The sequence below is a fragment of the Cyclopterus lumpus genome, chromosome 10 (assembly GCF_009769545.1).
Source record: "Cyclopterus lumpus isolate fCycLum1 chromosome 10, fCycLum1.pri, whole genome shotgun sequence".
Taxonomy (NCBI): Eukaryota; Metazoa; Chordata; class Actinopteri; order Perciformes; family Cyclopteridae; genus Cyclopterus; species Cyclopterus lumpus.
The window spans coordinates 18316317-18331308 of NC_046975.1; the positions used below are offsets into that span (position 1 = coordinate 18316317).

Here is a 14992-nt window from a genome sequence, read left to right on the forward strand (position 1 = left end):
CCAGAACGAGAGAATCAGCCGCCGGCGGATGTGCGATGTGTTGCTGTTGACTTGACTGCAGGGTTTTTTGCATCTGTGGGGATCTGAATATGTTTGCTTTTCTATGAAAGACTTAGGACTTGGCAGAGAACCATGAGCCTAAGGATTCGTGTGGCAGCTGATACTCTGTGTGTGTGTTTGTAGCGGTCGATCGGAGAGTTGTCAGTGATTTTATGCCTTCTTACTGTCTGCCTTCTTACATGAGGCAATGATATATGTATACTGCTTTATGCCCTTGTGTGTTATATGTCAAGTTCAACTTTGGTCAGGTCTTGTATTTGTCAAACTTCTGAGAAAAGGGTCAACTGAGGCATTAAAAAAGTTGAGTTGAGTGTGAGAAATAAGACATATTTATCAAGCAACTTCTACTCGAAGTGAAGCGTGGGAGTGAACTTCGAAAGCAGCTGTCAATCACAGCTCAATCACATGATTAATCAAATGTATGATCAGATTAGGGAAAGCCAGTCAAAGACACTTTTGAATTAAACATTCTTGAGACGTGCGTGTGTGTGAGTGTGTGCGTGTGTGTGTGTGTGTGCGTGTGCGTGCGTGCGTACGTGCGTGCGTGCGAGAGAGAGACAGCATTGTCAGTCAGAGCAGCTGCAACCTGTTGAGCAGAGGTCATAGGCCGCTGAGACAGGAAGTGCCAAGAGCCTCTGTGCAGTAGTTGAACAAACAACTTCATGAAGAGGAATATAAATGACAGTGTTGTAAAAGTCAACCTGAAAGTGGGTCACAGTGGCCTCACATCTCATTGCTCCGGAGACTGAATTGAAAGTAGGCTGGAGATCACAAAGCACTCATGTCTATAAGGTATAAGATTTTATCATAAAAGAAAGCGATTTGACACATTAAATGTAGTTCTGGTTTTGACCCTGGGCTTTCCCGTAATCTTTTTGTAGTACTTGAATAATGATCCAAAAAGGGACTTTTAAATGTTAAATCTCACTTTCTTTCCTGTGTCTCTCTCTCTAGACGGGAACTGTAACCTGACAATGGCGTGTAACTCCGTGACAACGCCCACCTCCGACCACGGCGCCTGGGCAAACGCCATGAGCAGCCTGGGGATGCCTCCGCTGAGCATGACTGGACAGCAGCTGGTTCCAGGTACCACAGAAAGCATGCTACATGCTACCGAACAGGTCACACGGTGCCACACGGAAACAGTGTGCTGTATTGTACATTACGGAATCTACTATATATCAATGTAGGATTTTATATCCCACAGATAATTATGTTGTTCTTCTAGATTAAGTTGACTGTGGTTAAAAGAAATACTGTAAGGTATAGCAGCCTACAAGTCTTTAGAGGTGGGAGAAACAGTCATCTAAAGGTTACAGAACGTTTTTTGGTTGTTGCCTTAAAACCACAGACTCACTGGGGGAAAAAAAAAAATAGGTGTAGGAGGATATATGAGTAACAGTGTTTCCTCCCCCTCCGCTGCCCTCAAAGTGCCCTTGAGCAAGTAGGTGAGCATCAGCACTGGAGAAACGGTGCTCATCCCACCGGGCAGCTCCCGATGCGTCAATGTTTGAATGTCTGGAGCTTCCCCTCCTCTGCATCTCCTCCCCCAGGCAGTTCTAATTAAGGATGTGCTCTTAACTCGTGTTCTTGCTTTGAAAAGGCCAAATGTGTCCAATGGACGATGTGTGTGTGTGTGTGTGTGTGTGTGTGTGTGTGTGTTTTTATGACTGTGTGGGGCCTGTGGGGGCGGTAAGTTGACCTTGTCTGACTGTACAGAGTCAGGCTGGAGCTCAGGATGTTTACAGTATGTGTGGTAACCCCTTTAAGAAGTTACCTTGCAGCTCCACTTGCCAACAAGGAGTTAGTAATCCTATCCCGCCCCCATGGGCTCGACTAGGTTCATCCTGATTGGCTGTGCACATACATGCATGCTGCCGTGTAGGTGAGAGGTTTGTGCATTCTTTGGAAATTATTTATTTTCTTGCACAGAGATGGATGAGACAGTGTTGCAAGGGTTTTTATTTTTCACTGTACGACTGGGTTGCACAACGAGTTGCACAATTTGCTCCATATGAAAGAGAACAAACGACAACAAAAATGCATGGTGGAGGATGAATTAAGGAGTCCCACAGCCTTTTAGGAAAGAAGCTGTTTTTAAGTCTGCTGGTTCGGCAGCTGATACTTCTGTACCTCTTTCCAGACGGCAGCAGGGTGAACAGGCTGTGGCTCGGCTGGGTTTTGTTTTTCCAATATCCCTTGAGCCCTTCACAGGCTCCTCTTGTCACCATTATCACCGATGCTCAATAGTATGGTTTTATTCACCTGCAGTAGAGCCCTCCATCCTGTGCCGTACAGTACAGTTTGTATTGTTTACAGTCAGGATGCTTTCTATTGCACCTCCTGTAAAAGTTGACCTTTTTAAAGTTTCCTCACGAAACACAGCCGTTTTTTTGTTTGTTTGAGATGTGTGATGACCATGACAGGTTGTTTGTGATGATGATTCCCAGAAACTTTAAGCTGCTTACTTGCTCCACCTCGGCTCCATTGATGGATAGTGGTGTGCGTCCTCGCCTCCTTTTTTCTAAAATCCACAATCAGCGCCTTGGTTTTACTGACGTTGAGCAGTAAGCTGTTCACTCATCACCGCTCTGCAAGGTTGTTGATTTCCTCTCTGTATGTGAGGTGGTGTCATCTCTGCAAACACAGGATAGTTCTCTTCATGTTTGGGGTCGCAGTCGTGGGTGTACAGCGCGAACAGGAGGGGGCTGAGCACACAGGCCTGTGGGGCACCGGTGTTCAACACTAGAATGGAGGAGGTTTAGCTGCCAATCCGAACTGCCTGGGGTCTGTTTGTGAGGAATTCTAATAACCAGTTTCAGAGAGAGGTTTCTCAAGCCCAGATTGATAACTTTACCAATCCATTTTATGGTGGAGAGTGTGTTCAAGGCTGAGTGGAAATCAACAAAGAACATTCTGATGAAGGCGTTGTTATTTTCCAGATGAGTGAGTGTTGAGTGGAGAGCAGTGGAGACTGCATCCTCTGAGGATCTGTTGGCTATGTATGCAACTGGTGTCCAGGCTGGCTGGGATGTTGTTTTTGCTGTGCCGGAAAACCACTTTCTCAAAGCACTCCATCAGAATGGGGTTGGTGAGGGCCACAGGACAATAGTCATCTAGACTAGACACTGCAGATCGACACCTCTGTCATGTCCGTCTACAATATATTAACCTAAAACAAGCACATAATTAGGTTTCATTCCCAACAAGTCCAACTGTTCCAATAAATGAGACGTATCAGAGGATTCAGTCTGTGTGCTTATAGAGTTATGGTCGCATCTGTGTTGGCATATCCAATGTGCCAAGTTTACAACAGAGGGCTTTAGGAGAAGATAATGTTTCTGCTTGCTGATCCTTTCTGTATAACCTAGCTCACCTAAAGTCAAGATATATAAACACGCAAACATCCCTTTAATCCCTCCAAGGCCTGGTTTCTTAAACTACGGTTCACAACCTCAACTGAGGTATGAGCAGACTTCTCTTGCAGAAGAGTGTGACTCAGTCAGCGGATACATCATTGCCCCGAACACACAAATGTACAGCTACAGCGCGAATAACACAAAAGCAATCAATATCAAAAGTTATTTTAGCAAAAAACAAAATCTTCCGGACACAAGATAATGATTTGTGTTCTTCTCCCTGGATTTGGCTCACCAAGAAGATGCTGCTCAGAAGAATACAATTCTCCAGTAAATGTTGTGTTTACAATTTAACAACAAATTGTCATCTCGAAAAATGGTCTGTGTTTTAAAGGCAATTTCAGACTAACAACCGGCAAGACATCACAACTGAATTGGGTGTTGGTTGGTGCACTACACAAAACAATGGCGAATTTTTTTTTTAAGTCACTTTTGAAACGTTTAATAGTCAAGAATAGTTTTTTATGTGAGAAAAATAATCTCTTTCAAATTGCTTTCATAAATAGACTTGTAACTCCGCACAGAACGCTTGAAATGTTCCACAAGAGAGCTGCTCACAGAGCCCCACCTCCTTCTTGTGTCGAAGTGGGTGTCAATGTTTACACTCTGAGAGGGAAACACTTTTATGGCCATTATTAAAATGCCACTCGGGAACAGAAGGGACTGTGACCACATCTCCCATTTGGTACGAAGGATTATCCAAGATGGCTTTGGTTTTGGGCTTCACGTTCCTCTCCACCCCTGCCTTGCCTCCACAATGTCCAGTTCCTACCCGGTCACCCAGCTGGCTTCCCTTCACAGCTTGTTGAGACCGCTGACCTCCAAGCCTTGATGTCACCACCTAGAAGAACAGAGCACTGGCTAATAAAGACTGTTAAATGATCTGCAGGAGCCTGTTGCACACACTAAAGGATCTGAGCCGCTGTCCCTTTCTGAATAGTGTCAGTGCTGTTAGTCCAGTCCAGTTTTTCATTGATTTGGTACTTATGAATCCACCTTCTTCACTTCCCTTCCATGGATGACATGGGGGGCCTCCCGTTCCTCTGGTAGTCAACCATCACAAATTCTTTAGTTTCACTGGAATCATACAAGTCAATAAAGTGACTCAAAAGAATACACAGAATACCTTTTATTAGATTAGATTAAAATTCCTTCAAAGTCTTTACTACATATACTGTATGAGTCTGGACAGTCATGGATTTAAACTGCATCTTGACTGGTTGGCGCAGGCATACAATTGCAAGGCAGTCATTAAAACGGTCCCTTTCACAGCAGTTTAATAAATTGATTGTATTTTCTTTGTGCATAATACATGAAGTTTGCGGTAGTTGGCACTAGACCTATATATTGATTTGATGATAGAACCAATCGCCCTGTCCAGGTCCGATGTTAGTTTGCGTTTGGCAATTGAGATTGATCCAATTAAAATAGAAACGATGAGCTGACTCTGGGAGATTGAGTTAGGACTCTGACGCAACACTCACATTACACAGACAAAACAGAACAGCTGACATTATAGTTTACTGATCAATCCTGTCCGTTAGAAAGATTCTTCCGCAATCTCAGTTTTTCTCATGTTGCAATGAGGCTAAAGCTTGTGAAAAAAATGTCATTCAAGGAGGTTGAAACTCTTGGATTCAACGTGGAAAAGAATCCTGATCATAATGAACACCAATCGGAGAGCTGTGTCATTGATACGTCCCCGAAAGGCACACAAGATCTCATTCAAATAAATTGTGCCTAACCAACACAGAGATATGCCACTTCGTTAACACTGTCCAGAACAGCTAAATATTTTAAAGCAGGCGCCTTTTCTGGTTGGATGCCAAACTGCATTCCGTTGCTCTGTACTAGTACATGTGCAATGACAATAAAGTTGAATCTAATCTAATCTATATGATTAATTTAGCATTGGCGCTTGTGCCTATCTTTTTATTATTTTCCAATGTTATTACAGCCTCAGAGAGCATTTCATTAAGTATTCTGCATTGTGCGCATTACATTCAGGCTTTCCAATTCCACTTAACATAAAGTTATAGGCTCTTTATCTGCCTTATTTGTGGTATTTAGCACATGCTTCTCAATTCTGTGTTCACATCCATACATTTGATTGTCAGTAGTATCCATATTAAAGATGAATGGTTGTGGAAGTTGCCACCTTATACTGCCGTGGTTCACCTAGTGAATTATATTAGTGTTTTTTACTGCTCTCACACTCAGAACAGCCTCTACCAGCTCTCCTTTTAAGGGTATCATAAACATTACCGACAGAGTGGGTGATGGAGATGGAGGGAAACGCTCTTGCCCACGCGTCACGAGGCAGAGGTGTTTGGAGGGATTTGATGTGTGTGGCAAACAATGGATACGGTCTGAGCTGTGGTGATACGTCTTCATTAAAGTCATTGTGCTGAAGCAGTGTCTGAAGGGTGGTGTACAGAGGACAGAAGGGAGGAGGCAGAGATGGAGAGGGAGGAGGGTCGGGTGAAGAGGACAGCTGCGGCTCCCCTCATGGATCATCTGGAATAGCAGCTGGTGCTTCCCTACCTTTTGCCTCTTCCTTCCTCCTCCCTCCTTCCCTGTTCACCCTATCTCCCTCCCTCTCTTCCTCCCCCGTCAGCCCAAATTACCCAACATCTTCATTAATGTCTCGTTACAGCTGAGTCAGCCGCTGTAACACGCGGCCACACTAGAGCACGCGCTGCTCATTCATCTTTTAGAGAGCTGGGTTCAGTTCTGCAAAAAAACTCAAAACAGTTCATGTAATAAACCGGCAAACTGAATACATAACAATTGAAAGAAGCAACAGAATACACCTACAGTACCTCACTCTTAATCCTTAAGATCTAAAGTTGAAATTGTGTGTGTTGTACTTTTCAGGACTTGGTTTCAGCTCTTCTTGAAACACCTTTTAGTTTAAACCCTTTATACCGCACTATAATCTTTTAAGCTGTCACTCGTTTTGTGAGAGCATTGGTTATTTCTTTTATATGATATATATTTCCGTTCAGAACAGAAACCCTATCAAATAATCTCCGTGCCCGTCAGGAAATCAGTGAGGTTCTGCTTCTCAGCAGAGCTCAGTATTATCCATCTGCTGATAGACGAACGGACACTTTGTCAGACAGGATGAAATCATTCTCTGTGAAGTAATCCTACCGCTTCGCTTTCTTTTACTCCATTTCGACCATCTGCGTCTGTATCTCTCCTTTTAACCATTTATGAAGCGGAAAACTCAGGTCAATCAAAGTTGACTGCTAAGTGCAGTCAGAGTTACCACTGTGCATCCACTGTCCCCGTTCGGCCTGCACTTAAACAGGCATCTGAAGGGAGGCCTCCAAGCAGTGAACCTGACCTCTGCTGCACGCCATCCATAATCCAGAGGTTCAGGAGACTCTTCTAGTCTGCTCTGAACACACTCAGAAACACGCAAATGCACGTCTTCCCCCTGAGCCACACACACACACACACACACACACACACACACACACACACACACACACACACACACACACACACACACACACACACACACACACACACACGCACACGCACACGGCAGAGAGCATAACTTGACGCAAGCAATAAAAGATGCACACATAAATCACATGTTATGTTTTATGGTCTTTGAATAATCCAGATGGATTGATTATCCAGTCTCCATCATGACTGAATGAATCAGGCTCTTGACTCTAAACGAGAGGAAATGCGCCAGTTCTCCATCACGTTCCAACTGAGGTATCGGTAGCAGTCTTAAAATATAGTATGGGTTATGGTTGTGAGTTATAAGATTTTATAGGCCCTGCACACCCACGCAGGTATTTTCACTTAGTCTGGTTGATGGCTGATTACACCTCTCAGCTTGAAGGAGGGAAGAGTTATGCTGAAACTATGTTAAGTCATCCGACTGCATAATGTAATTTGTCCCGCTCTGGCAGTTGCTATAAAGTTTGAGAGTGAGGGAGGTGTCAATCAAGCAAAGTATGTCCACGCCCACACAGTCCTAGGAAAACCTCTAATTAGGCGCACTAATTGACACCTGTGTTGGTGGAGCATGGCTGTGCAGGGCCTATAAACCCAGCAACATTGACAGAACTTCTGAGAAGTTGCATGCAAGAAGTGATTAGAGCCTCTAACTGCTCATTATCCCACAATGTGACATGTTTCTATTCCTAAACATGTCAAAAATACAGTTTACATGTACATATGAAGGCTTCGGGTTGTTGAAAGTCTGATTCTAGGCCAGGCTAAAGAAATATTTGACTTTGTTCTGAGCAAACTAAAATCAATATAATCTGCACAAACAAGTATATTTTCCAAAAAGTCAGTTTTCCTTTGATTTAAGAGTCATTTCATCCTGTGATTTAATCAAAGCTGACCAGACAGCTGCACCAATAGACTCTGAAGCAATGGGTCGGTTCTACTTTAAGATACGTGCTATATAAATAAAGACGATTATTGTTAATAAAGTATCACTGGTTTGGACGGATAATATGACAGATTGAATCAAGAGGATTACTTTGTCAGCATGAGAAAAAAGCGCCTTTAATTCTACATCATCGGACATTTTGCATGAGTCATTTGTTAATTTGCAACATAGCCATCTTCATTTTGGAATTAAATTATTTTGAATGTGGAGCAGGAGACAGACGCGGGAACCGTCTGTATCAGTTTGTATGGTTGTTTGCGTGCCGGTCCGTAAACACCAGTCATCTGAATTTGATGAAACTTGTCAGTTGTATAACAAGTAAAGGTCAAAACAAACCATCATATATGTGTGCAGAAAGTGTCTGAATCCTCTTTTTGTATCACCGTGTTTTATCTTACAAACACTGTAGGCCTGTCACATCATCAGCACATAAATCGATGCGTAGATTTGTGTATACTGTTTAACAGAAATGATGAAGCCATGTGTAGATGGAAACAAGAACAACGCTTCTTAAGTTAACCAAATTAAATAGAGGTAAACACACCTTTGCATATCAACACTTCTGCCCTCTCTACTCGTCTCAGATGAAGTTCCACACCGATACCGGGGCAGCTGTCACTATCAGGCGGCTAGTTTCGGTTCTGAAAAGTGAAGTTCATGCAGAAGTGCCTTTTTAAAATGTCATTATGTCTAATGGCCAGGATGGGCTTTCCTCCACCGGTGGCAAAAAGAAGTCAGATTGTATTGAAGTGAAAGAATTACCCTACCTCCCACTTGATTTATTACCTCAGTAAATATTGTGAACATGAATTGATGGTCTCAATTGCTAGTTTCAAGTCAGCATGATGTTCATTTAGTTAAATAGACCATAAAGCAGGGTATGATTTAGAGCGGGCTACCCTTTGGATTGACGGTCGCTACCAAGGCTCCCGGTTCTGGCAGTTGTCAGTTTCTTCGTCTTACAATTTTTAACCCTTTCACAGTCTGTTTGTAGTTCATGAAAGTTAAATGTAACATGCTGGTCATCTAAAAATGTCTTATTCAGCATCTCAGGAGTAAAATGCAGTGCGGAAACTAATGGGGGAAGTCACGGTGACTTAACCTCTTCTTATATTTACACAGTAAAATAAAAAATATACAAAAGAAAATCGGTATCGGAAATGTGTTTTTTTTTTAATACATATTTGGAGTTTATTTATCTGGGACCTTTATTTTCCACTAAGTTCCTCCCTTATTTTATTTTATACAATTATAAGAGTATAGCTAAAAAAAACATTGATAACATTTTTTGTATTTTACCATCACATGTGAAATCCTGACTGGGTTTTTTATGTCTTCTTTTACGTAATTGTATCTGTAAAAACTATTATTTTAAGTCAGAGGTTGTGTGAGCCAATGGACTCCTTGTGTACACAGATTAAAAAAATGTTCAGCTCAGGTAAACTTTTATTCAGTTCAAGTGTTTTGATCTCTTGATATGTGGTCAAGGTTGGTGAATGGAGGTTGTGTATTTTGGTGGTATGTTATTATTGGTTCATACACCAAAACTATGATGATGGCAGATACTGTTGAATAGCCATAATAATGGTTCTCCTCCATGTCCCCCTTCTTTGGCGAATATGATTACGTCTCTCTCTCTCTCTCTCTCTCTCTGACCTTACAACCTCACAAGCTACCACTTATTATCACAGACCCACAGACACTCTCATCTCTAAATCTGGCCAGATTTATTCACTCTGGCAGCTATGTCTAAGACACTTTATCTCATGGATATAATTTCGCTTTTTTTCCCAAGAGTTTTCAAGAGACTTTAGGACTCATAACTCATTTTGTCCTCTGAAGAAAGATTGAGGCAGGTTTTTCAATGTTTCTTTGTACTGATTACATCCATGTGTTCATCTGTCCTCTGGTCAACCTTGCCAATAATGTATGTATTTATTATCTTAACCCGTCAATAATGCCACAAACGGGCCACAGTAGACTGATGTTGAACTTCAGCAGTGAAATACCTCCGTCTTCAGACTCTCCCATGTAACTATGGACCTGTGAGATGAAAGATGATGCTCGGAACAGAAAAAAAATGGAATTGTCTGAAAACCTTCCGTGCAACACATCAGTACAGCAGTGTTTACTGGTGTTGAACAGGTCACACCAACTCATTAAAAATGGTGTAGAGGATGATGCTGTAGCACAATGTCTCCCAAAGGAAGTACCTTCAATGAAGCCCATGAAGTAGCTACACTTCTGGTTGAGTGGGCTCGCATCCCCGCAGGAACTGAAAACCTCTGTTCCGCGTAAGCATTGGAAAAATCAACCAACCAATGTGACAAATGCTGCTAAGAAACCCCGCTCTTGCAAGTTGACATGATTCATTTATTGTCATTGTACAACACAGGGTTGAACAACAAAATGCCGTTTGTCGTCCCATAATGCTACATAAGAAAAGCACATAAATGGCAAAACTGTATTATATGGTGAAGGAATTTCCTCTCACAGCCAGAAGAAAGCTGCTGCTCTGAAGTCTGGCGATACGGCAGTTGATACTTCTGTATTGCTTGCCAGACGGCTGCAGGGTGAACAGGCTGAGGCGGGGTGGGTATTGCCCTTTGCTTTTCATAGCAGAATGAAAGCTGTGACGGAGACTTACTTACAGGCGCTACATAGACTTGAATGCCCTAACTGGGTACAAGTTGAGCATCTCCTCCTGCTCTGCCTGACAAAGACGGAGGATTAAGCTCTTTTAGCGAAAAGACAGGGTTAGAACAAAGTGACAGACCTGGGCCGTCCGCCCTCCACCGTAAACAATCATTTATCAGAGAGAGCTCACAGCTCTCCAACTCATCGAGAGACAGAACAAGAGCTGTCATTAAAGACGGAGCTTTCAAGTCCCTTCAAAAACTGACACACTAAAAGATGGAGACCCAATGTGAAGCCATTGGTCCCCCCCAATGAAATGCTGAAATGACTGAGTCATACACGCTAATTGGAATTGGTCCAACTGAGACTACAGGAAGCAAAAGACAAGAGGCAGGGAGCAGCTTACTGGGTCAACATTCATGCCCAAACACCAGTATGAAACGATTCTCCACCTCAGGGAGTAGATGGAGCTCTGGTATTGCTCAATGTCTCGTGAATGTCTCGAGAGCCGGACGCCACTGTGGCAAGACTCACAGGCACAGGGGCAGTTGGGTTTGATGCCTAATCTGCCCGTCTACCTGAAACAGAAGGTCAGCACGGGATTGCAGTTGCCACGGATGAACCCGTATCAACTGAATCGTGTCTGGAGATTGCGGCCTTCCTGACCAGCATGGAGGATCCAGCAGAACTATGTAATGACCATCCCTACCCCTCCGGAGGGCTTGAGGGATCAGGGGGAAAGAAGGGGAGAGCATATAACACCCTGTTGGCTATTCTTGTGAGAGGGCATATAGGCCCAAACTGTCCCCCTGACCGATGAGAGATTTCCCTTCCAGGCAATGGATCTTCTCCATTGATGCAATAAGATCAACCATGGCTACCCCATATCGAGCCCGGATTTGGGTCACTACGTCCACAAATAACAGCCATTCTCCAAGGAGAAGCATTGTCCTAAGCCCATATCGGTAGCTTATTTGCCACTTGGTGACTTTGTTCCACCCTGGTTGTTTATATGCTACACTGCAGTGTAACATATGTCAGTGTCTGTTCCCAACAGCACATGCTCGAAAACATGTTAACACCAACATAGTAGAGAATAGATTAAATTATTTAGGATATGTGTCAATGAGATGTGTGCATGTTTGGATGAGGAATTAATATGTATGCAAGTGATCCTAGACAGGTTTGTATGTGGAATAAGGAGGAGCTATGGGACATGTGGCTAAGAAAGAAAAATACATAAATATGATGGAACACCTACATCAAAGTAATGTGATAATACTAAAAAAGTATAGTATCATTATTATCGCTATTGGTAGATGCAATATAATGTATATATTATATGCAAACATTTTATTATACAATAATAATCATTATAATAATCAACATTGCATTCATACAACAATGAGTGAGGCCAGACTGAGGCACACGGCTTTCTGTGCCTTGCTGATTAAAGATGTTTTGGCTGAATGAGGCTTTATTAACCTCCATAACTGTAATGGCAGTCTCTAGCTCGCCCTGCAGAATGTCCATGTCCATTACAGACCACGTGCTGTAATTTTGCGATAGTTAAAATGCCGTCCAGAACAATCAGCGAAGTGAGAGAGGAGCACTTTGAGTATTTCATTCCCCACCTCCCAACTGTTGGAACTGGAACATTGCCAACAGGGGTTGCTCGTAGCAACAGAATATTAAACTGACACTAACTGCTGGTGGGAGAACTGTGTAGTGTGAATGAATTAAACTGTTGCCTAATTAGTGAATATTTACCCTGGATGTACATTTGTATATGAAACAAGGGGTTTGTTAAACAATATGCTTGCTGCCAGCTTTAAACCCAAACCCACTTGGCTTTCATGCCTCATAACACTTAGCCTTGTTTGTTTTGCCTTTTTAACTTAAACTTAATTCCCAAAAAACATCAAATGAATCTTGCAATATTTTCAATGTGGCTTTCTGAAGTGATACTCTTGTATATGTTGTAATGCTGTTCAGAACATCCCTGTTAGCAAATCAATGGCCCTTTAGTACAATGAGAGTACAAGGACAGAAAGCATTTTGGCTCCAGATGTGAAATTAAATTCCACCTTCATTCTAGACCGACAAGAGGGCCCATAGCAATAAAAAAAATAGGAAATAAAAACATATGTAGGCTATCTTGCCAGGGTTTTATGAGCCTGATAAAGTACAGAGAGCAGAGCAGCTCTTGCTGGCTGGTTAAAGCCTCTATGATACTGTCTACAGGCTCATCCAAGCCACACAGTAACTAACCCTGACATGTAAGAACACCAATAAACACAATCATTTGATCTGGCAACCTGAAGCAACAATCTCATTGTTAGCCACGATGAGCCTCTGCATACTCCTTTTTCCTGTGAGATGAGCTGCATCCATAGGTCTGCAGAAAGCTCTGAATAAATGCTCACTTGCCTCCACCTCCATGGGAGGCCAAAGGTCAGAGTCGGCTGGAGGGGATTAAATGTGCATGCAGGCAGATCCGGATGCTGCAATTGTTGTAATACTTATAGTAAATATAGATTGATTAGTACATATAGAATGATTAGTAAATGTATCACCACATTAAATTAGCTGTGAATATAGCAATTTTGTTAACTCATAGCATGCCAGGACCACAAGGGCAATTATGGTAGGCTCCTCCTCATAGAAATGGATGTTTATATTACAAGCATTGATTGGCTGGTTTGGACCTTGATTCAAAGTGTTATTGGGTTGAGGCCACGAGGCAGCTGCTCATAGAGAAGATATGTGGATGAATTTACTCTCTCTTTCCTTCTGTTGCACATACACACACACACGCACACACACACATATGCTCATACTCTGTGATCTACTGCAGCAGTCAGCTAGAGACTGGCCGAGGCTAATATCCTGTACGGTAAAATCAGGGGAAAATGAATAGTCTAAATTAATGATGGAAATTGTGGTTCATAAAAATGTCACAGAGTTCAACGGGTACAATCTATGCAGAACAAATGGAATAAGGTTATGTCCGTCACAATACGGAAAATCAAATGAATTCTTTATGGTTAATTGAGATTGATGGGTTTGTGAGAGATATCTGGAAGAGATTAGGAGGGAAATGAAGATGGGGAGACAGTTGGCAAGGTGAGTAAAAGGCCATGTTCCAGGAGGCTTAGACCTGTCTGTTCAACAGAAGATATTACCCATATTACCCAACATGCCTCACAGCGGCTGTCCGTGTCCCTCCGACCGCCACCCATCGCTGACCCTGCTGAGAGGGAACATTTACTGTGGAAACACAGTTTGAGGAGGGAGCGAAGGGAGGGGAGGTTGTATCAAGGCAGAAAAGGGAGCACAACAGTGATAGCCGGGAGCTTAGTCAAATGTATACTTTTTCATTTTAATGTCATGTCTCTGCTTCTCACATGCAGGCAGGCTTTAAATGCAGTTACATTTAATATCCAGGAAAGATTTTACATTGGAATCAAAGCCGCGGGATGAAGATGCACTGTTGTGCGTAAATGCTTTAGAGCAGCAGCATGTACAGGAACGGAGGAGCGCACAGAGCAATGGTAAACAAATAAAACAAGATAAAAACAGTGAGCAGGAGAAAGAGGGATCAGAGATAAACAGACACAGAGACTCGTGTGGGCGGTCGGAGAACTGGAAGGTTTGTCCTAATGTTATTGTTCAGGGACACTTTCATGATCTCTGGGTCTCGGAGGAGTTTCTCACTACACCCTTTTGCACTGAAACCACTCAAACGCTAGGTCATCGTTAGTGATGAAACACAAAACATGGCTTCTGGGCTGAAGCGCCATTGTTGCCATAGCGACGAGAGAGGGACGAGCAGCTAAAAAAAATCCCCTGGAAGTAGAGGCGGTAAATAATAACTCATAACACATCTCTGCCACTGCTCTCTGCACATGCTCTGACAGGACCGTCGGTGTGGAGGATGATGGATATAGAAAACTAGGATTGTCAAATATAAATGCTAACATCATTAAGGAGTGATCACTTATTGAAAAGTTTTCTGTCACAATAGACAGATTCAACGTTTTACCTGATGATGGCGACCTTAACGTCATTAGCACTATAATTTATTGAAAATGTAGCAAAACAATAAACAAACTTTGGCCACTTTGGGACTCCTATGAATCAAGAAACTCAAAGGAGGAGGATATTGAGAAGCGGTTTGCTGACAGGGAAAAGAAGAAAACATGAAATGTTGATTTTACATAGTGAGTTTAAGGTGTGTCTTTTGTTTCATGCTGGCAGTTTATTTCATGTCCTTTTACAATCAGTTGGGTCGGAGGAGCAGTCTCGGGATTTTGGTCTTGAAAACTGTCATAAATTTGACGCAGCCCCGTCTTCGATGGAGTCGTCTCACATTGTCACTTTGGACTGAGAATCCCCCCCAATCACATAGTATGAAAGTATTTCCTCAAGAAAGTGACATTTTCTATTT

General features: G+C 42.6%; 1 protein-coding gene across 1 annotated transcript in view; it reads left to right on the forward strand.

The window, feature by feature from the left end:
* The window catches only part of LOC117737719 (ecto-NOX disulfide-thiol exchanger 2-like), a 144711-nt gene that overhangs the window by 72783 nt on the left and 56936 nt on the right, over positions 1-14992 (forward strand). The window contains exon 3 of the mRNA XM_034543846.1: positions 1015-1146. Within this exon, the coding sequence (XP_034399737.1) occupies positions 1015-1146 (132 nt within the window). The remainder of the gene's footprint in view (positions 1-1014; positions 1147-14992) is intronic.